General features: G+C 44.9%; 1 protein-coding gene across 1 annotated transcript in view; it reads right to left on the reverse strand.

Annotated features, from left to right (window-relative positions):
* LOC125487135 (serine/threonine-protein kinase BRSK2) overlaps positions 1-16,708 on the reverse strand; it is a 125,442-nt gene extending 108,734 nt beyond the window's left edge. Inside the window, exon 1 of the mRNA XM_048617358.1 lies at positions 16,624-16,708. Coding sequence (XP_048473315.1) covers positions 16,624-16,708 — 85 coding nt within the window. The remainder of the gene's footprint in view (positions 1-16,623) is intronic.
* Between the last annotated feature and the right edge of the window lie 7,629 nt (positions 16,709-24,337).

Consider the following 24,337-nt stretch of genomic DNA (forward strand, 5'->3'; position numbering starts at 1 on the left):
CAAACGTCTTTTAAATGTTGTAATTTTACTCACCTCTACCACTTCCTCTGGCAAGTTGCCCACTTGGGTCCCTTTTTAAATCTTTCCCCTCTCAGCTTAAACCTAAGGCCTCTAGTTTTGGACTCGCTGTCTTTGGAAGAAGATCTTTCCTATTGACCCTATCCATGCTCCTCATGATTTTATAAGCCTTTTTAAGGTCACCCTTCAGCCTCCTATGCTCCAGACAAAAAAGTCCCAACCTATCCAGCCTCTCCTTATAACTCAAACCTTCCAGTTTTGGTAACGACCTGGTAAATCTCTGTGATGCAGAATGATGCCAACAGCGTGGATTTGTTCCCATGCCAGTTGTGGTCAACATGATGGATTCTCCTTCCTATTGCCTGAGGCATAGTGACCTACAGGTTAAACCAGTACCAATCATCTCTCTCTCTCTAGTGACAGGGCTGGTAAGACTATAGCAACATTCCCTTTAACTTACTGTAAAGGAAGTGCCATGGTGATTAACCTTGGCATGGTAGGATTTCCTCACAAGGACAGATTGAAGAGACTGGATCTGTAGTTCCAAAACAAAAAAATGAGCAGTGATCTCAGTGAACTCTACAAACTCCCTATTGGGCTGTGACGGGATGGATACAGATTTCCCCTGGCTGCTAATTGTAACGCCTGGAAAGATAATCTCAGAATAAGAGACAGGCCATTTAGGACTGAGATGAGGAAGAATTTCTTCACTCAAACGGTGATGAATCTTTGGAATTCTCTGCCCCTGAGGGCTCCGAAGACTCAGTTACTGAACAGGTTCAAGACAGAGATTGAGAGAATTCCAGATTCGAAGGGATAAGGAGATGGTGGTGGAAAATTGGCATCAGCCATGATCTAATTATGGGGAGGTGCTAGCATGGTGATAACACTGCGTCAGTAATCAGGAGACCCTGCCAACACACTGGGGTGTGAGCTTGAATCCCACCCCCATGGCAGACAGTGAAATCTAATTTCTTTAAAATCTGAAATCCAAAAGAAAAGGTTCATCCATTGGTGACCATGTAACCTTTCATCATTAAGAAAACCTACACTGTTCACTAATGCCCTTTAGGGAAAGAAACTGCCATCCTTACCTGATCTGGTCTAATTGTGACTCCAGACCAACAGCAATGTGGTTGACTCTGAACTGCTATCTGAAAAGTGAACCAATTAACCCAAGGGCAATTATGGATGGGAAAGTTGACATTTCGGATCGGGACTTTTCTGATGAAGGATCCCAACCCAAAATTTCAACTTTCCTGCTCCTCTGATGCTGCCTGGCCTGCTGTGTTATCTCTGACTCCAGCATCAACAGTCCTTGCTCTCTCTATGGATAGGAAATGAATGTTGGCTAGTTAGTAATGCCCATATCCTATGAATGGGGTTAAAACTTTTTTTTCCTTTTATTCATTCATGGGATAAGGGCATTACTGCTTAGGCAGTATTTATTGCCCATAGGGCAATTCAGAGTCAACCACATTGCTGTGGGTCTGGAGTCACATGTAGGCCAGACCAGGTAAGGATGGCAGTTTCCTTCCCTAAAGGACATTAGTGAAGCAGATGGGTTTTTCCACCCAATAATCAACAATGGATTCATGGTCATGCATTAGATTCTTAATTCCAATATTTTGTTGAATTCAAATTCCACAATCTGCCATGGCAAGATTTGAACCTGTGTCCCCAGGATGTTACCTGGGTCTCTGGATTAACAGGCCAGTGATAATACCACTAGGCCATCACCTCCATCCTGGGGAGCAGGCTGAATGGCCTACTTCAGTTCCTGTCCTACATGGTAATGGTAATGCCTGGGGCATCATGGGGTTGGTGAGGGTGTGTAGGGTATATTGAAGATTTTGAGGATGGCCGAAGTTTGAAGATTCCAGTCAGCGGGGGTTCCTGATGCTGTGAATCTTACTGTAACAAATCAGCCATAAAGCACTTAGTCATGGGCTGAGGTGGAAAAAGGTGGTGTAAGAATGCCTGGACACCAGTTGTTGATTTAGAATTATGGAGCCGAAAGAGGCCATTCAGCCCATCAAGTCTGTACCAACCCTCCAAAGAGCATCCCACCCAGACGCAACCCATCACTGCATGGGGTTTTAACACAACTAATCTACCTAACTTACACATCCCTGGACATTATGGGCAATTTCCCATGGTTAATCCAGCAAACCTGCATATCTTTGAACTGTGGGAGGAAACCGGAGCACCCAGAGGAAACCCACGCAGACACGGGAGAACGTACAACCTCTACACAGACAGTCGCCCAAGGGTGGAATCAAACCCAGGTCCCTGGTGCTCTGAGGCAGCAGTGCTAACCACTGAGCCACCTGTTGTACTCATCTGCCTGCTTCTCTTACACAGCCAATGGTGGACACTCGTGAGCTTGGCTGTTCACCAGAAGGTAAAGAAGAATGATGTTGATGGAACTGAAGCTATGCCCAAAACCCAAACCAGCTGGGCTCCCATTCAGCATCGTGGGTAATGATAGCCCCAGTGGCCCAAATGGCTTTATCTCAGCCTTTGTTTGAGAATCCATGTGGGTTTTTGCGAACTATGATAAGTTTGACAGAATTAATATGAAACCATGGAAGTCTGCTGAACTGCGAGCTAGGCAGTGACAGATTTTGAGAGAGTACAGACAGCCAGCTAAAAAAAGTAGTCATCTACGGAGATACAAAGACTGATGGAGCTTGGGTTTGAGAAGTGTCTTAAAATGATCAGAAATGGAGGGAGAGAGAGATGGAGAGAAAGGGAGGGAGAGAGAGAGGGAAAGAAGGGAGAGACAGAGAGAGAAAAAAAAGAGGGAAGAGAGAGAGGGAGAGGGAGAGGGAGAGAGAGAGAGAGAAAAAAAAAGGGGACAGAGAAAGAAAGCGGGGAGAGAGAGAGAGAAAAAGAGAAAGAGAGAGGCAGGGGGAGAGAGAGGGAGAGAGAGAGAAAGGGAGGGGGAAGAGAGAAAGAGAGGGAGAGAAAGGGAGGGAGAAAGGTAGGGAGGGAGAGCAAAAGCAAGGAGAAGGAGAGAAAGAGGGAGTGGGAGGGAGAGAGAGTGAGAGAGAGAAAGGGAGGAGAGAAAAGGAGAGAGAGACAATGAGAGAGAGAGACAGTGAGAGGGAGAGGGAGAGGGAGAGACAGGGACAGACAGAGAGAGAGGGAGAGACAGAGAGAGAGGGACAGACAGAGAGAGAGTGGAAGGAAGATGAAAAGGAAGACAGAGAGAGAAAGACAAAGGGAGGAAGGGAGAGATAGACGGGTTTGAGAAAAGCAAGGGGGAGGGAAAGAAAGCGGAGGGAAGAGAAAGAGAAAGTAGGACGAAGACAAAGAGAGAGAAAGGGAGGAAGGGAAAGACACAGGGAGGAGGAGAGAACAGTGAACAGAGAACAGATGATGGGTGAATGGGTTTCAATGTGAGTCAGGACTCAGGCAGATGAATGTTGGATCCCTTCCAGCAAATGGAGGCTCGAAGGTGCTTTTAGTTTGTGAGCAGTGCATTATAAATGCCAGCACGTGCTTCCATCTCTTCTCCAAGTTGAGGATAGGGAGATATAACTGATAGGACCTTCAACAGGTCTACCTCTCTCCATCTTCCCATTAGATACTTCTGCCTGATTTCTACTCCTACCTCAGTCACAAGCTTGCTATTTTGTTAATTTGGCTCCTTCCCAGTGTTTAGCTTTAAGATTCTTGTCTGGGAGTCGAGCTCATGTCGTTTCAGACACTCAGGTGTGAAAGCCCTTTGTCAGGTTAGGTACAGCACAGCTCAATGCAGAACAAAGACTCCTCTCCTCAGACAGTGGATGTCTCAGCCTCCACCCTCGGGTGAGAAAGTCTCCACTTCACTGACACGACACGTTCTAACTCCCAGACTCTCTGGGAGACTCGAGGTGAGATTCTGGCATTTAATGCTGCATTTTGGGGAATGCGTGAGTTATTGATGCCCAAGGCCTGGTCAAAATTCCAAAGCTTTTGTGGCCAGTATCTCACCGGGTTTCTTCTATCGACGTGACCTCCTTCAAACCTCTGCCATCTGTGTTGCTATATAAATAAAGACATGCTGTTGAAGCTTTTCATCCTGCACTGATCAGGACAGAATTGCAAGAATGCCAAATCTCAAAGGGAACAACAATTTATACTGCACGAGATGGTGCAAATTAGTGGGGAAGTGCCCTGACCTATGCACACAAGAATCTACTTATATTTGCAAGCAGGTCAATTTCCTTTGGAAACAGTAGGAACAAGCCCAGGCATTGTCCCATTTTGATCCGAAGAGAAGCTTTCAGGATAGCCATTCCTGATTGGTCAAGGCATTGCCATGGGGGAACACAATCAGAGTCAACTTCCCTGGTTTGAATTTAAACCAAAGCTTGCCAGTTAATGTTCCCTGGTGCATTCTCCATGGTACATCTCTACCAATCAGAGTCCACTTGACAACCAATCAGCACACTCTTCTCATGCAGTATAAATCGGTGTTCCCTTTGAGATTAGGCATTCTTGTGATTTTGTCCTGATGAGTGTACGGTGAATAGCTTCAGTAGCATACCTCCTCTTTTGGAGCAATTCTGAAATTCTGTACCTGCCAGTCCCGATCTACTGCCTGTACTCGATCTTACCAAATCCCGTCAACCTGTGCTCCCTGGAATAGATTGGTTTCCAGCCCGAAAGCCTTGATTATAAAATTCTCCTAAGCATTTAAAAATCCCTTTGTCATCTCATCGTCCATTTTTTTGCAAACAGCTCCAGCCCTAAAACCCTCAAAACCCCCAACTTCAATTTTGCCTCCTTCACCGTCAATTGTTCCATCATTGGCAGCCATGCTTTCAGCTCCCAAGACTTTTTACCTCTGAGATTCCCTCCCTAGTTTTATACTCCCCCCGCTGTTTTCTCTCTCTCCTTCCCCTTTAAGACAATTCTTAAAACTGACCTCACTAAACTAGCATCTCTCCCAATGTGTGGCTCAGTGTTAAACACTGCTCTAAAAAAGACCTTGTGTCATTTTATCACGTTACAGTAACTGAAGGCCAGCAATTGTAATGCACTGGGTGAGTAATCCAGGACCCCATGTTCTGGGGACCTGGGTTCAAATCCCACCATGGCAAGAAGGAAATCTGCTGGCCTTACCCAGTCTGGCCTACATGTGACCCCAGGTCCCAAGTGATGTGGCTGCTCTTAACTGTCCTCTGGGCAACTAGGAGTGGGCAATAAATGCCGGCCTACCCAGTAACATTCATATCCAATACGTAAGTTGTCATAGAGTCACACAGCATGGAAACAGACCTTTCAGTCCAACCAGTCCATGCCAACCATAATCTCAAACTAAACAAGTCCCACCTGCCTGCTCCTGGCCCATATATCCCTTCAACCATTTTTCTGAAGAAGGGTCTAGGCCCAAAACGTCAGCCCTTCTTGCTCCTCTGATGCTGCTTGGCCTGCTGTGTTCATCCAGTTCTACACCTTGTTATCCCTTCAACCATTTCTTATTCATGTACTTTACCAAATGTCTTTTAAACATTGTAACTGTACCCACATCCACCACTTCCTCAGGAAGTTTATTCCACTTACGAACCACTCTGTGTAAAAAAAAAAATTGTCCCTCATGTCTTTTTTAAATCTTTCTCCTCTCACCTTAAAAATATGCCTCCCTAGTCTTGAAAGCCCCCATGCTAGGGAAAAGACACCTGTCATTCACCTAATCTATTTTAGATTATCTATTTAGATTTTATAAACCTCTGTAAGGTCATCTCTCAACCTCCCACACTGCACTGAAATATGTCCCAGCATCTCCTAATAATTCAAGACCATCATTCCCGGCAACATCCTGGTAAATCTTTTCTAAACCCCTCTCCAATTTAATAATATCCTTCCTATAACAGGGTGGCCAGAACTGGACACAGTATTCCAGAAGAGGCCTCACCAATGTCCTATACAACCTCAACATGACGTCCCAACTCCTATACTCAAAGATCTCAGCAATGAAGACAAGCGTGCTAAATACCTTCTTAACCACTATATCTACACATGATGCAAACTTCAAAGAATTTCGTACCTGAATCCCTAGAAGTCTCTCTGTTCTACAACACTACCTAAGGCCCTATTTTTAATAGTATAAGTCTTGTCTTTGTTGTGGAATTGGCGGAACTTTGTGTTAGTGGAGCCCAAGATTCCTCCACCCCCAATATCTATGTTAACACGGTAACAAACTCATTTCACACAGGACTCGTACCCAGCCAAGGTAGGTCTTTATCACTGGGATGGCAGAACTTCTACATTGAACCATCCCAGTTCCTCATTTCCATGGCTGAAGCCTGGAGATGCAGAACTCAGACATCAGAAAGGGATGAGAGTGCACACAGCACAGGGCTTCATGAAGGTATGGTCAATTTAACCCAGTTATCTTCAGCTGAGTTTGAAGTGATACTTAGTAACACAGGAATACAAGAAGGAGGCCATTCAGCCCCTTGAGCATGCTCCACCATTCAACCAGATTGTGGCAGATCTACCACAAGCCATTCTCCTGGTCTATCCCCATATCTTTTGATATCTAATTAATTTCCTGTCTTGAACATACTCAATGACTGAGCTTCTATTACTCCATGGAGTACAGAATTCCAAAGATTCAAACCCCACATCCCCCCACACCCCAACCCCCTCTCCCCCCAAACGAGTGAACAGATTCCTCCTCAGTTTGCTCCAAAATAGCCAACCTCTTGTCCTGAGACAATGTCCTCTGGATCTAGACTCCCAGCTACGAGGAAACATCCACCACGCACCTACCCTGTCAAGCCATATAAAAAAAACATTGTACACCTCAAATGAGATCACCTCTCATTCTTCCAAACTCAAGAGAATACAGTCTCCTCAAATCTCTCCACCCAGGGCCGGTTCCACCAGCCCAGGGTCAGACTGGTGAATGCTCGCTGTACTCCTTCAATAGTAAGTGTATCCTTCCTTGGATAAGGAGAGCAAAGCAGGGTACCATACTCCAGGCAGGCTCTTTACAACAGCAGCAAGATATCTTAATTTCTCTATGTTACACAGACTTGCTGCAGAATGGATGGCAAGAGCAAAGTTTGACTTTCTAAAAATACAGAAGGCTGATTTTGTACTTTTCTCATCAGAATAGGATTTGTTTTTCATTAACAGGATGAGGGGTGTCACTGGCCAGGCAGTATTTATAGCCCATTGCTAATTGCCTGGAGTCAACCCCATTGCTTTGGGTCTGGAGTCACATGTAGGCTAGACCAGGTAAGGATGGCAGTTTCCTTCCCTAAAAGGACTTTAGTGAACCAGATGGGGTTTTGCCCCCAACAATGGATTCATGGTCACTGTTAGACTCTTAATTCCAGATATTTTATTGAATTCAAATGCCACCATCTGCCATGGTGGGATTTGAACTCCAGTCCCCAGAATGTTATCTGGGTCTTTAGATTAATAGCCTAATGATAATGCCACTAGGCCATCACCTCCCCCCATGTATATGTAATATACTTAAGGCCATAAATCCATTGATGTAATCCACAGCCACATGGATCATGGGGAGGTAGTGCCATACAAATGTCACTGGACTAGTAATCCAGACTCCCAGGTCAAAATTCTGAGGACATTAGTTCAAAACCCATCATAGCGGATGGCATAATTGGAATTCAAAAAGATCGGGAATGGAGAACCTGGTCTGGCCTCAATATGACTTGAGGCCCACAAGCAACAGAGTCGACTCTTAACTGCCCGATGGGCAATAAGTGCACCTATGTGATATATGGTGTTATGCCACATTATGTTTTATTATGTGGTTATTTTCACCTTTCTTTTTACCTCAGAGACCAACAAGTATACAGCAACAGTAAACTACCCATGCCCACAGCCCTCATCAGAACTGAAGGCCACTGACATAGTAGATTTGTGCACATCTTTAGACAGCCTACAAAAGAGTCACACTGTCTGAGCTTCCATTCTATTGCACGTACACCTACATCCCACAGCTAATGTTCAAACTCTGTGTACTACATCCATAGGTTTCGAACGGGAAGACATAACATTGTGTGTGTAGGAACCTGGTCAGATGACTCATGGCCATTCTCTCATACAAGGTTACTCTCTCAAAACCTAATCTCTTTCTCTCACTAAGCCTGCATCTACCTCCATTAGGACCTCTGTTGCTCATGCTTTTATGAAGCAAAGCATTCCACATTCTTTGAGGACTATTCCCTTTTGAAACAACTCAACAGAGGCCAGTATCCTGTGACCAAGACAGCCTTTATTTATGCATGAACAATCCTCGATTAAAGTACTGTCTCATTCAGAATCAGGAACCAGGGAGTCAGTATCTCTGATGCTCCCCTTTTTAATCTGTCAGCCAGGGCTCCCTGATTGGACCAGATTAACAATCCCAATCAGGGAACTCATATTCTCCCGAAGAACTGCGGGTGCTGTAAATCAGGAACAAAATCAGAAGTTGCTGGAAAAACTCAGCAGGTCTGGCAGCATCTGTGAAGGAAAAAAAACAGAGTTAACGTTTTGGGTCCGGTAATCCTTCCTCAGAACCCGATCCCGAAACTTTAACTCTGATTTTTTCTTCACAGATGCTGCCAGACCTGCTGAGCTTTTCCAACAACTTCTGATTTTGTAACTCATTATCTCCAGCAGGGTCACCTTCTTACACCTTTGAATTGTCTTGATTCTAATTGTGTGATGATGTCCCCCAAATCCTAGTCTCCCCTAGTGAAGGGAGAGTCACACCCTCCCTACCTAGCCTTCAGTATTCTAATACACTTAGCTAGTAACCGCCTCACCTTTGTGGAACCTAATTCACTGAGCCTTTCTTCTCTCAAAGGGGAGGTGATGGCCTAGTGGTGTTATTGCTGGACTGTTAATCCAGAGACCCAGATAATGTTCTAGGGATCTGGGTTCAAATCCCACCAAGACAGATGGTGTAATTTGAATTCAATTAAAAAAAAAAATCTGGAATTAAGAGATGACCATGAAACTATGTCAATTGTTGGGGAAAAAACCCATCTGGTTCACTAATGCCCTTTAGGGAAGGAAACTGGTCTGGGCCTACATGAGACTTTCAGACCCACAGCAATATGGTTGACTCTTACCTGCCCTCTGGGCAATAAATGCTGACCTAGCCAGCAATGCTCTCAGCCCATGAATGAATAAAAGGGGAAAAAAAAATAGCTGAGTTATCAATGGACCCCATTCTAGGGTCAGTGTAACTTTCCACAGGTACCTAAAAATAGAACCCAGTTAAAGTCCACCCAGAACTTTACACAGACAGCTCTTTGCTTTTAGATTCTATCATTCTTATCGTGGAGCTTAACACCTGTTTTGGGTCACATTTACACTTGCACAGTGGCCATCACTAACCTGGGCCTAGACAGTTTCAAATCCTCTTCTCCACAGTCGAGTGCTTCTTCCCTTCAGCTGCATTGCCAGCTGCCATTCTGACGTCCTACACCATATTTGTTATGTTAAATTGTGCCTGCTATTACTCAGTGCACTCATTTAATCCTCTCTGCCGCTTTCCGTTCTCTGCCTCATTCACAGCTGCAAGCCTAGGACATGTCCCTCTCGATATGTGAATCCAAAATCTGGATGTTGCCGGAAAGAGAGACACAATCCTAAAGATTGTCACCTTGCACCCATCAGGACAAATGTTTCGAAATGAAACCATCACCACAATGTATACCACAGGAGAAATGGGTGATGATTGGTTGGCAAGTCGACTCTGATTGGTCAAGACATCGCCATGGAGAAAGCCACAGGAATTACTGACCCCAGAAGATCCCACGTATTGCGAAAATGGCACAAGGTTTCAACATTTGTTTGCAGACAGTGGGTCCCTACGCACGTCGCTTTTAACAGAGCAAATGAGCTCAGTTGGTTATTTGAAATCAGTTGTTAGTGGAGCTGTCAGCACACTCAGATTGTTCAGCATGTGTCACCTAATCACATCTAAGAGCAAATCGAGAATCATATTTGCATAAAGAGCAAGTTAGGAACTATCACACAACAGCCCGCCAATCCAAAAAACTCTTTTCTAAACAAAAATCCATTTCTACCTCCTAGTTCCCTATGAGTTATTTATCCATACCAGCTAGTTGTCAGCAGTACCTTCACTTTACCGAATAACTTCCTCAATTAGACCCTTAAAACCCACCAAATTGAACACCCATTGATTCTTCTCAATTTGCAAATTATATATAGAGTAAGAGGGTATGGGGACTGCACTGGTTCAAGAAGGCAGTCACCTTCTCAAGGGTAACTAGGGATGGGCAACAAATGCTGGCCAGGCAGAAAAATCCCCCCCACCCCAAGCCTCATCCCATGTCCAAGCCTCCCTCTCATCCCTACTCCTTGTCCTGAGACAACCCGTCCATCTTCCCTCCCACCTATCCACCCTATCCTTCCCACCGACCAATCCCCACCACTTCCTACCTGCATCCACCTATCACCATCGCACCTGCCTTCCCCAGCCCCACCCCTCCTCCCTCTGTTTATTTCAGAGCTACCGACCCCCTCGCCCATTTCTGAAGAAGGGTCCCGACCCGAAACATCAGCTCTCCTTCTCCTCTGATGCTGCCTGGCCTGCTGTGTTCCTCCATCTCCACACTGTGTTATCTCAGACTCCAGCATCGGCGGTTCTTGCTATCCCAAAGAAGTTATCCTCCAATTTTGTAAATCATGGGTCACCCCGCATCTGGATATGGTGTCCAGCTCTAAGTGCCACACTTTAGGGAGGAAGTTAACAGAGAGAGTGCAGAGGATGTTTACAAGAGTGGTACCAGGAATGAGGGGTTTCTGTTACCTGGAAAGACTGTGAAGGCTGGGGGTGTTTTTCCATCGGACAGACACTGTTAAAGGGACGTTTAATATGAGGCATTTAAACTCATCAGGAGAATAGAAACTGTTTCCAACTGGTGGTAGTCATCGGTAACCAGAGGGTACGGCGTTATAATCATCAGAAAAATATCTGAAGGAGGCAGAAAAGGTGCAGCAGTCAATAAAGATCTGGTACACACTTCCTGCAAAGTCAGTGGAAGTAAGGTCATGTTCAGAAGGGAATTGGAGGAATCCATGAAGGACAGAAATTTGCAGGGTTATAGAGACAGTGCACGGGGGGTAAGACTAATTGGGGAGATCTTTCAAAGAGCTAGGACAGACAGGATGGGTAGAACAGCCTGCTGTAGACGACCCTCCAAAATTTCAGTGACTACAAATGAACATCGATATTCTGACAAGACGTTCAATTCATTTCTTCAACCCTCGTTTAATTAGTCTCAGTGATACTTTCTAAAAATGTCCCTGTCACACAAACAAACCTGTAAACGGTTTGTCCCTCACTCCCTTTCTGAAACCAAAGTGTACAATATCCCAGACTCCAATCCTTTGTGAGGGAGCCTGGTTCAAGTCAAACCTAAGCCAGGTCATTCCCAATGGTTTGGAATGTTTTTGCTAATATCTCATGGCCAACTCTTAGACTGCTGGATCCCCACTTTTGTAAATTTGACCAATGCAGAGGGGCCCCCTGATCCCTCTCCTCATTCACTAAACTCAGGTTTGTGTAGAAACAGAACCAAGTACTCAGCTGTGACATTAACCACTAAAACTGTCATTTGGTTGCAATGTTTCACTGGAGAGTCACTACCTAATTACTCCTTGTGTACAGTGGTCTAAATGGGCACATTCTGAAGGTAATTGAGGAGTAATGCTGCTAATGTTCTCTATAATATAAAACACTTGACTCCTTTCCTTGGGGACAGGCCAAGTTTGTGAAGGTCAGGAGAAGATGACAAACGTTGACTGGCTCTCGCCTTTTTTATTTAGAAGAACATTAGCTATAATTTACAAAGTGTGAGGTTTGACGTATGATACAGATCATAGAGGGGTCAATAACAAGGGGCCACAGATTTAAGGTCAAGGGTAGGAAATTTTGGGATTTGAAGAAAATATTTTTCACCCAGAGGGTGGTGAGTGTCTGGAACTCACTGAGGAAAGGGTGTTAGAGACAGGAACCCTCAAGACATTGAAGTAGTATTTAGATAAGCACTTGATATGCCATAGCTATCAGCCAAGAGCAGGGGAATAGAAGAGATGGTTGCGCGATGATCCTGAGCAGACATGATGGGCCAAAGGGCCTCTATCCATGCTGTTAATAACTCTACTCCATATCTCTATGATGCCCCATCTACCTTTACAAGTGGACATTAAAAAATTCCAAAACAGCTTCTCCTCAATATCACTACAACAGCAGGATGAGAATGACGTCACTGTCCTTGTGAGTTGGCTTTACACCAACTGGCTGCAACATTTCCCTACGTTACAACATTTAGAATATCATAGAATCCCTACAGTGTGGAAACAGGCCCTTTGGCCCAAAAAGTCCACACCGACCCTTACAGCATCCCACCCAGACCCATTCCCCCTATATCCCACCTAATCTACAAATCCCTGAACACTATGGGCAATTTAGCATGGCCAACCCACCTAGCCTGCACATCTTTAGACTGTGGGAGGAAACCCACGCAGACACAGGGAGAATATGCAAACTCCACACAGTCGCCCGAGGGTGGAATCAAACCCAGGTCCCTGGCGCTGTGAGGCAGCAGTGCTAACCACTGAGCCACCGTGCTGCCCATTTGGGCGTAAAGTGCTTTCAGATGTCCAGAAAGGTGGTATTCAAATGCAAATATCTTTTTCTCAGCCAGTTATGGTGATTATTTACAACAACAGTTGAGTTGTGAATAATGTGTGACAGAGAAGGTGTAATGGGGATCAGTGCAACAGCCACAGGAAGAGTTGGTCTCACAGAATGCTTTAAATGTATCCTGGGGAATGCTAAAATATTACTTTTCAACAAGGCGGTCAGGTTTTTGTTTAGAGATAATGGGATCGTTCACAGCCACCAAATTCTGGTCAGCATCATATTCTGAGAGATCACATTCCTTGCGAGGGGGAGGCAATGGCCTAGTGGTGTTATTGCTGGACTGTTAACCCAGAGACCCAAAGAATGTCCCCAGGACCCGAGTTCAAAAATTGCCACAGCAGATGGTGCTATTTGAATCCAATTAAAAATATGAAATTAAGAGTCTAATGATGACCATGAATCCATTGCTGATTGTCAGGAAAAACCCATCTGGTTCACTAATGTCCTTTAGGGAGGGAAACTGCCATCCTTACCTGGTGTGGCCTACATGTGAATCCAGACCCACAGCAATGTGGTTGGCCCCTAACAATTAGGGATGGGCAATAAACACTGGCCTAGCCCTCATCCCATTAATGAACAAAGAAAATAAACTCCTAACAGGACAACACACCCTCAGCACCACACTGAGAACATCAGCTCATTCACAAGCAAAATTTGAACCCACAACCTTATGACTCAGAGACCTGAGTAGTTTCCACTGAGCCACAACTGGCCCCTGCAGCTAACTGGTCCCTGGCCCAAGCCTTATATTTCTTACTCCGAAACTGACAGCCAGTGGCCTGAAATGGACACCAGCTAGTCTGACCTGTGAAATAACTAGGAACTCAGCAGCCAGCAGGAATAGGCCATTCAGCCCTTCAAGCCTGCTACTGGATCTGGTTGTGGTCTGAGCTCCACTTCCCTCCCACATTAACTTTTTGATTCTCTCATCTCTCAAAACAAATCTAACACAGCCTTGAATAATTTTAAAGTCCCAGCCACCACTACATTTTGCGGAGGAAATTTCCGCAGACTAACATCACTCGAAGAAAAAAGTTTCTCATCGGTGTATCAAAAGAGGGACCTCCTTTTTTTAATGCTACACTTGTTCTTCCTTGCCTGTCTGTATAACTATATGTTTTTAAACATTCAGATGCACACAATCCAAACTGGGAATAAATGCTCTCGCAAAGTTTCCATGAATATTGGCAAAAGTCTGGTATTACTGCTCACAATAAATCAGGGGATGCTTTGCTCAATAACAGTAAAATATGTAGCACTATGCATCTGGAATAATTGAACCACATCTAATTTATCTGAAGTTGGGCAAAACCTGGCTGATTTCAAGTGTAAGTAAGAGATGTGTTTTACAGAGGAGATATTAAACTGAGGCCTCTCTCAGGCAGACGAGAAACAGCCCACAGTCCCACATTTCATAGGTAACCGGGGAGTCTACCTGCCCAATCCCTCTGACAGATTATCTGGCCATTATCACATAGTTGCTTCTGGGATCTTGCTGTACACAAAATGGTTGCCACTTTGCCTCCATTACAACAGGCGAGGACACTTCAGAAGGGTTCTACAAAGGTCGGAGAGGGGTTTAGAAATGCAACACTCCCTTCTTTCTCTTCAAAGACAGTCAAGAGGTTGCAGACATTGTGGCTCCAGTCATTTCCGACAAAGTGCCTGGCTGTACATTCTAAACCACCTTTATTTCTTTTTCATGTTTCACCCACGCGCAACTTAGAAATTAGTACATGACACCAAACACGTGAGAGACTAGTACTAACTCCATAAATTGCAACTGCTTGTTGCTTGATATCCCACACCATGGATTTAACATAGTGCATATCTATATTAATAAAAAACTTTAGGAACTGCAGTTGCTGGAAATCAGGAACAAATATAGAATTTGCTGGGAAAGTTCATCAGGTCTGGCAGCATCTTGTGGATAGAAAGCAGAGTTAACATTTCGGGCCCAGTGACCTTTCTTCGGAAAACGTTAACTCTGCTTTCTCTCTGCAAATGCTGACAGACCTGCTGTGCTTTTCCAGCAATTTTCGCTTTTGTATGTATATATTACAATGACAGAGGTTCACTCTACATTTTACATTCATCCCCACTGTCATACGAGTAGACGATCGTGCAATCTCTGTATTTTATGAGGCTCCTACCAACACAGTCTGTCATAATGCATGACAATGTTCGCTACCCAGCTGTCACGACAGACCCGAGAGAGAACTGGCCACTGCCTTCCATCGTCCTTACTGGGGGAAAGCGGTCAGTGCAGATGAGGAGGATTGCAAAGTTAGCCTCAATCTCTGGGCGATTATATCTCTTTGTAAATCGTCGGGCCCACACGGAAATATTTGCATGAAAAAAAAACGACATGCTCACTTTAAAATATTTTGGTATTGACAAAGGGGCAACATTTTGCTGCTGTATCCCATGGACAGACGCGCCACAGTATGTGACAGAGTATGTAATAACGTATATCCAACTGACAGATACACCACAACGTGTGATATAGTATATCATACAAAAATATCCCAATGAGAGAGACAAATATATAACACTCTAAATGCCAATGACGGTATGTTTATAGTCTCCATAATACCTTATATTCCTCAGAGATACAGCAGGGTATGTTTATAATCTATACAATAGTCTTAATCCCACTGAGCAAAGCAGCAGCATAAAATTGTATAATGTATATAATTCCCTGTTACCCCTCTGACTGATAAAGGATGGTATGTTTTATAGATGGACTGGCAGACCCCTGCAGTCCCCACTTTTGTCTCTAAGTAGCTGGTATTTCGCCTTATTGCTCCTGAGAATATCTGCGGATTCCCTGGTTTCTTCAAACTGCATCTCACTTCCCCGTGGCTGAGCCCTTCCTTCCCTGTGTCCATTTCTTTGCAATCTAATGCAGCACCTCGAAGCATTGCCTTCCCCCCCGGTCTCTCGCCCCGCTGCAATCAAGTTCCAATGGATGCTCACAAGCCATAACAGGCTGTCCCACTCCGGGGGAAGGAGGCAGGGCTGGAATAGTGTTGCAGCCTGTACTTTCCACTGGCTCACAAAAAAACCACACCGATTTTAATAAAGTGGGGGCGGGGGGAACCAGCCATCCACTTCCCTGCACTAACTTGAGAGATGGTTTAAAGGAGTATTTCCCCTCTCTGCTCCCCCAACAAGCTACAATCTAATTTCCAGTACTTCATTTATATCTGAATCTCCTCTTAACCAGATTAAACAGAGGAAGGGCTGCATCGAATTTATTTTGCTATTAGAAATTACAAATCCTTTCTTTTTAAGCTGGACGCAATATTTAACACATTATAAAATTACATTTTCAGATGTTGCATCCCCTCCCAAAAAGAAAATGTGAAGCGTAACATAAATCACAGCCTTTCAAACTTCTCTGAAATAAAATTGAATGTTTTAAAATCTCCCCCTTTATGTTATCCCAAAAGGCTGAAGGTGGGAGGGGGACAGACTGTCACAGCATCTGGTACCTCACATTTGGAAAGAAAAGTGGGGGATGGAGGAACGAGAGGGGAGAAATGGGCAGGTTCGAGAGCTGGGAGTGACAACAAAAATCCCTTGTTTTTTTTTGTTCCATTTTGTGATCACTCCCAGGAATTAAATACAGTGAATACATCACCGTGCTGTCTGCAAGTCGGCAGCCCCTAACCCGCCCTGTGTGTAGGAAAATAATACCTTACGACGCAGCTACAAAATAAGAGCTTTCTGTGCAAAAAAAAATAGATTCATTGATTTTTCACTCCACCACCCTTAAGCCCCCCTCCCCCTCTTGTGGCTCCATGCATCCCAGACAAAACTGTTTGCAATCCTGCATTGAAACAGATACAGCATCATCATGGACACAAGCATCAAACAGACTCAATAAAATGGTTTCAAACCTGTCTGCCCTTTTCCCAGTGTCTTCTCTAGACGGTATGGCCCCACATACTGTGCACAGCCGCCTTCCTTTGTGGATGTAGTCATTGTGTCGGCTTTATCCCCTTCCTCCTCTCAGTCTTGTTTTATTTTGAGATTTGAAGAGGAGCACTGTCCTCCCTTTTGTTCAATTTCTTGTTTTCTCCCCCCACCCCCCCAACACAACTTTGCCTTCACCTCCCCCAGCCCTCCCCAAGACCCTTGGGTTTGCAAGACAAGAGATGGAGGTTGTCTTAAGATCCTGGTACCAGCATTATACTCTCCTCTCTCTCTCTCCTCTCCACTGCTCCCCCTCTCTGTCAATCCAGCCTCAGCTCTAAACTAATCCTGCAACCTGCTTCTTTTTTTTAATTAAGCTTCCATCCGGGAACCCTCAAACACAACCAGTCCCTATTTAACCCTCTGCTTCGCCGGAGCCTACTAGAACGGAAGTGAAAATATACCTCTGAGGGGAGAACTGGTGTTGGAAATAGGATAAAGAAATGTTCTCACTTGGAATGTGTCACCCTTTCAGTTATTTCTACACGTGTTGGCACCTGAATCAATTTTTAAGGCATCACAGAATTTTTACAGTACAGAAGGGAGGCCTTTTGACCCATCGAATCAGTACTAACTCTTCAAATAGACAATTTACCTTGTGCCATTTCCTTCACATCCCTTTAAATTAATACAAAGTGGATCAAATACCAGTCGTGGTCCATTAAACAGACTCATTGTATCTCACCATTACTTTTTTCTCAAATTCTCGACATATCACGCTGTGTTTGCAGTTATGGATTCATATATCCTCTGTGCCTTGAGTTCACATGATGACGGTAGCTACCCATATGTATGCAGGTGGCACGGTGGCTCAGTGGTTAGCACTGCTGCCTCACAGCGCCAGGGACCCGGGTGCGATTCCACCTTCAGGTGACTGTCTGTGTGGAGTTTGCACATTCTCCCGGTGTCTGTGCAGGTTTCCTCTAGTTTCCTCCCACAGTCCAAAGATGTGCCGGTTAGGGTGGATTCACAATGCAAAATTGGCCCATAGTGTCTACAAATGTGCAGGTTGGGTGGGTTAGCCATGGGAAATGCAGGGGTACAGAGATGGGGGTGGGTCTGGATGGGATGCTCTTCGGAGGGTCAGTGCAGGGATTCTATAAAGTACTGGGATACTGTAGCATTCTTGCTGTAGCTATGTCAGAAAAGGGCTTAGGCTAAACTCATTCCATCTATCTGAGCAGATAACCCAGGCTAATACTTTAGTGCAGAGCTGAGGCAGTGCTGAAGTGTCGGTTTCTGAAAATCTTGGAACTCGCTCACAACTTTATGAATGTAAATTGGCAAGAAATATACAAACAAATGGCAGAGCTTCTATAGGTATATTAAAAAGAGGGAGTAGCTAAAGTAAGTGTGGAACCCTTGAAGAATGCAACTGGAGAATTACTAACAGCGAATAAGTAAGAAGGGTGAACCAATAATTTCCATTGGTTTTCACAATGAGGACATTAAAAAAATCCCAAAGATGTCACATGAGACTGGGGGGGGTCCAGGGTGGTGCGGTGGCATTGATTCACCTGTCCTCACTTCCCCACATCCTCACTCCTCCTATCCCCGCCTTACAACAGTCCACGCCTCATGAGCCCACATCTTCACCTTCCATCCTTACTTACCCTGCCCTCATTCACCCACCCTCATACTCCCTCACCTCACACCCCAGACCTCACTTCCCCCTGCCCTCTCTACTCCCCTCAATTCTCCCTTCGCATCACTCCCCCCTGTCCTCACATCACCCCATTCTTACTAACCCCCTCCCTCCCATCCCCCCCCCATCTCCCTTTGCCCTCGCTCCCCATGCTCACTGTACCCCCATCACTTTCCCTCTTCACTCCCCCACCTCACTCCCCTTCTGAACTCTACTTCTGTCGGGGGTTCTTTCGTTGTGCCTATGCAATCTGTTGTGCGCGATACCATTGGAATGATCCATGGAGATGGAGCGTGGCAGGAATGGGCCTCATGCTGGGGGTCAGCAGAAATTAGATTTCTGGAGGCCATTCAATAAGGTGCCATAGAAAAAAGTGATTGCCCAAGATAACCCCACGACATTGAGGGAGTCGTGTATTAGCCTGGACTGAGGATTTGTGAATACACAAGAGATTTAGTGGTTCTTTTTCAGGCTGGAAACAGATAATGGGAGGAATGTCACAAGGGTCAGCCCTAGCACCTTAATTATTTCCTATCAATAGTCGTGACTTGGAACAAGGAGCAAACTGTAGTTGCTGATGATACAAATAATAGGTGGGGGGTAACATTGAGATGAGGACATTATGCAACCCAACCTCCCATCCACGGACTCCATCTACATTTCTTGCTGCTGAGGAAAGGGTGCCAACATCAAAGACGCCCTCCCACATCAGTAATACTCTCTTCCAGCCTTTTCTGTCAGGCAAAAGATACAGAAACTCAAATACATGCATCAACAGATTCAAGAACAGCTTCTTCCCCGCTGTTATTAGACTTCTGAATGGGCCTCTCAAATTTTAAATGTAATGTTGATCTTGCTCTGTGCACCTCCTGCGCAGCTGTAACACTCTGTCTAAGCACCCTATGATCTGTACATCCTTGTATGTTATGACCTGCCTGTACTGCTGGCAAAACAAAAAAATGTTCACTGTACTTAGGCACATGTGACAACAATAAGTCAAATCAAATCAAACATTAGGAATCTGCAAGAGAGGTTACAAATGGACAAAAAAATGGTGGGGATTAATGTAGTAAAGTGTGAGATCATGCACTTTAGTTGGAGTTAGCATGGAGGTGCAGCAAGTAATTAACAAGGCAAGTGGAATTTTGGCCTTTATTGCTCAGTTTAAAAATAGGGACATCTTGTCACAAATTATAGAGTGTGTTGATAGGGCCCCTTGGAGTGTTGTGTACAGCTTTGATTCCTGTATTTAAGAAAGAATATGCTTACATTAGAGGCAGTTCCAAAGAGATTCAATAGGCTGATTCCCAGGATGAAGGGATTGCCTTATTAAGAACAGCTAAACAGGTTAGGCTTTTATACATTACAGTTGAGAAGAATGGGGGGGTGATCTTATTGAAACAGACAAGACTCTGAGGGGGATTAACAGGGTAAATGTTGAGAAGATGTGGGGGAAATGTTAGGGGGACACAGAATAAACGGGACACTCATTTCAAACTGGGATGTGAAGGAATTTCTTCTCCCAGAGGGAAGTGAATGTCTGGGATTCCCTACCCCAAAGAGCCGTGGAGGCTAGATCACTGTAAATATTTAAAGAGGAGGTAGATAGGTTTTTGAAATATTGGTGAGTTGAGGGTTTTGGGATACTGGCAGGAGAGAGAAGATGAAGCCTAGGGCAGATCAGCTATCATCCTATTACAAGCAAGGAACAAGGAATGAGAGTAGGCCACTCGGCCCTTCGAGCCTGTTCTGCCATTCAGTAAAATCATGGCTGATTTGATTTTAATCTCAACTCTACATTCCTGCAAAGCCCCTGATAATCTTTCATCCCCATGGTCATCAAGAATCTACCTCCCTCTGCCTTAAAAATATTTAAACGTTCTGCATCTGCTGCCTTTTGAGGAAGGAAGTTCCAAAAATTCACAACCTCTGAGTCAGAGATATACAGCTTGGAAACAGACCCTTCAGTCTAACTTGTTCATGCTGACCAGATATCCTAAGTTAATCTAGTTCCATTTCCCAGCATTCGGCCCATTTCCCTCTAAACCCTTCCTACTCATATACCCATCCAGATGCCTTTTAAATGTTGTAATTGTATCAGCCTCCATCACTTCCTCTAGCAGCTCATTCCATACACACACCACCTCCATGTGAAAAAGTTGCCCCTTAGGTCCCCTCTCACCTTAAACCCATGCCCTCTAGTTTTGGACTCCCCTACCCTGGGGAGAAGGACCTTGGCTATTCACTCTATCCATGCCCCTCATGATTTTATAAACCTCTATAAAGGTCACCCCTCAGCCTCTGACATTCCAGGGAAAATAGCCCCAGCCTATTCAGCCTCTCCCTATAGCGCAGATTCTCCAACCCCAGCAACATCCTTGTAAATATTTTCTGATCCCTTTCAAGTTTCACAGCATCCTTCCTATAGTAGGGAGACCAGAACTGAACGCAACATTCCAAAAGTGGCCTCACCGATGTCCTGTACAGCTGCAACATGACCTCCCGACTCCTATACTCAATGCACTGACCAATAAAGGCAAGTGTACCAAATGAGAAAAGAATGTTTCCTCATCTCGGGTTTTAAATGAGTGACACCTCATTTTACACAAGGACACACAGTTCAATGTCTTTAGCAACCACCAGGTGAAGTCCCCTCAGGATCTAACATGTTTCAATTAAATCACCTCTGACTCTTCAATACTCCGGAGGATACAGGTCTGATCTGTCTAGCTCTTCCTTATAAGGCAATTGGCTCATTGTCTCATCCGCTTACTGCATGTCGGGACAGGCCTGAGGGGCTGAATGGCCTACTCTTGCTCCTATTTCTTATATTCTTGTTCTCAAGGGATAGGTAATACATTCTTGCCAACAGCTCTCACAGTCCACGAATGCATGAAAAAAAATTGCCCATTGAGGAAGTTTTGAGGAAGGGTCACCAGACCCGAAACATTAACTCTGACTTTTTTTTCACAGATGCTGCCAGACCTGCTGAGCTTTTCTAGCAACTTCTGTTAGAGTCCCAGTGTTTTCTTTTGGGCAAGGTGTGAAATGGACTGCCCTCTCAGTGGGTGCATTTCAGGCAAGAACACTTACTGTACCTTGTGTGTCCTGGCCAACACCGAAAATAAATGATCACGTCGCTGTTTGTGGGAGCTTGCTCTGCGCAAAACAGCTGCCACATTTCCTACATTGCAAGGGCTTCAGCAATTGAAATTGGTTCAAGGTTGTGAAAGAGGCCATAAAAATACTAGATTTTTCTTGCTGAAACTCTTATTGACTTAGTCAGTTGTTGCTGCTTCTCAATTTAATGGCGGTGATGTTGGGCAACAGGGGTCTTTGCACTTAACGCCTGCTTATCACAAAAAAAACTAAACTGAAAGGAAAGGAAGGCACATTCCAAACCCATCTTTCACAACTTCAACACATCCCAAAGCACTTTCCGGCCAATAACAGTATGATTACTGTTACCTTACAACGCTGACTACTCTTCAGAAACTCTTTAGTCGCTGTAAAGTGCATTGGGATATCTTGAGGCCTTGAAAGGTGCTATATAAATGCAAATTCTTTCTTAAATGATAAATCACGAGCCTATGATACAAAAACATTTTTTTTAAACATGAATGTTACTTCAGTCTGGGGTGCTCTATGTAAACGCAATATTTTCTAGGAAGTTAGATATTTTTCTAATCAACCTGTTCAGAGATGTAATGACATACCTCTGGAGTAGGTGGGACTTGAACATTGGACTTATGGCTCAAAGGTAGGGACGCTACCACTGTGCCATCAGAATCCTTCAGTCTTGTTGCATAGGATGATATCACACACTCTCGTCAACGACTGTAAAGAAGGCATTTAGCACGCTTGCCTTCATTGCTCAGATCTTGGAGTACAGGAGTTGGGATGTTATGTTGAGGTTGTATAGGACGTTGGTGAGGCCTCTTCTGGAGCACTATGTCCAGTTCTGGTCACCCTGTTACAGGAAGGATATTATTAAGCTCGAGAGGGTTCAGAAGAGATTTACCATGATGTTGCTGGGATTGGAGACTTTGAGTTATGATGAAAGGCTGGATAGGCCAGGACTTTCACTGGAGTGTAAGAGGTTGAGGGGTGACCTTACAGAGGTTTATAAAATGAGGGGTTATAGATAACGTGAATGGCAGGTATCTTTTTCCCTAGGGTGAGAGAGTTCAGAACTGAGGGACATATTTTTAAGGTGAGAAGAGGAAGATATAGAAAGGACATGAGGGGCAATTTTTTTGTTTTTGCACAGAGGGTGGCTTGTGTGCGATGAACTTCCTGAGGAAGTGGTAGGTGTGGGTACAGTCACAATGTTTAAAAGACATTTGGATAGGTACATAAGTAGGAAAGGTTTGGAGGGATTTAGATCAAACACAGGCAGGTGGGACTAGTTTAGTTTGGGAACATGGTTAGCATGGACTGGTTGGACCGAAGGGTCTGTTTCCGCACTGTATGACTCTGTGACACTGTGTGCCTGATGGATACACAGACATTTGCACTAACACTGGAAAGTGGAACTCAATTAAGGATGTCAAGGTGCATTTAAAGCAGCCTGTGCGCCTCTGCCAACATTTTGGATGAAGCTCCAGCCGCCCTCCTGCTTTCGGTTCCTTGTGGGTTCTCCAGCCAGAGGCAGGTCTGACTCTCGACGCCACAATCTCCTCCACGGATGGGGCAAACAGGCAAATGCAGAATCCACCCCCAGGCGGAATGGGGATCAAATCCTGGCTGTTGGCACCAGCCTCACCCACACAGGCCTGTACCCGCCCATCTTCCCACCATCAAGATTGGGAATGTTTGCCGATGATTGCACAATGTTCAGCACCATCCTCAGATACTGAAGCAGTCCGTGACAAAATACAACAAGATCTGGACAATATCCGGACAATATCCAGGCTTGGGCTGACAAGTGGCAAGTACCATTTGCGCCACACAAATGCCAGGCTATGACCATCACCAATAAGGGACAATCTAACCACCGCCCCTTGATATTCAATTGTGTTACCATCACGAAAACCCCCATAATTGACATCTTTGGGGTTACCATTCATCAGAAAATCACATAGACTGACCACATAAACACCGTGGCTACAACAACAGGCGAGTAACTCACCTCCGGACTCCTCAAAGCCTGTCCACCATCTACAAGGCACAAGTCAGGAGTGTGATGGAATACTCCACACTTGTCTGGATGGGTGCAGCCCCAACAACACTCAAGAAGCTTGACACCATCCAGGATAAAGCAGCCGCTTGATTGGCACTACATCCACAAGCATCCACTCCCTCCACCACCGACACTCAGTCGCAGCAGTGTGTACCGTCTACAAGATGCACTACAGAAATTCACCAAAGATCCTCAGACAGCACCTTCCAAACCCACGAACACTTCCATCTAGAAGGACAAGGCCAGCAGATACATGTGAACACCATGCCCTGCAAGTTCCTCTCCAAGCCACCTACCATCCTGATTTGGAAATACATTGCTGTTTCTTCACTGTCACTGGGTCAAAATCCTGGAACTCCCTCACTGAGGGCATTGTGGGTCAACCCACGGCACAGGGAGGGCAGCGGTTCAAGAAGGCAGCTCACCACCACCTTGTCATGGGTAACGAGGGACAGGCAATAAGGGCTGATCCAGCCAGTGACACCCACATCCCACAAATGAATAAAGTTAAACACCAACTTCACCAAGGACCCAGGGGAGGCCACCAGTAAAGTAATGGAAATGAACCTGCTGCTTGTACTGCAGTTGCATGTTGGCCATTCATATCGTTCATCGCCTTCTCTTTCTGGGGATTCTGAGTCGCTGTGGCACCATAAATATTTACTCACACACCGATATCCTGGTTCACAATCTGTCTGGCAGTGAGGGAGCCAGTTTTACAAACCAGATCTCCAGCACAAACCAATGCCTAATAGCCAATATTGTAACCAATACCCAAGGGCTAAGAGATATAAAGAACAGCCAGGGGTCT

This window comes from Rhincodon typus, chromosome 37 (assembly GCF_021869965.1).
Source record: "Rhincodon typus isolate 14 chromosome 37, sRhiTyp1.1, whole genome shotgun sequence".
Taxonomy (NCBI): domain Eukaryota; kingdom Metazoa; phylum Chordata; class Chondrichthyes; order Orectolobiformes; family Rhincodontidae; genus Rhincodon; species Rhincodon typus.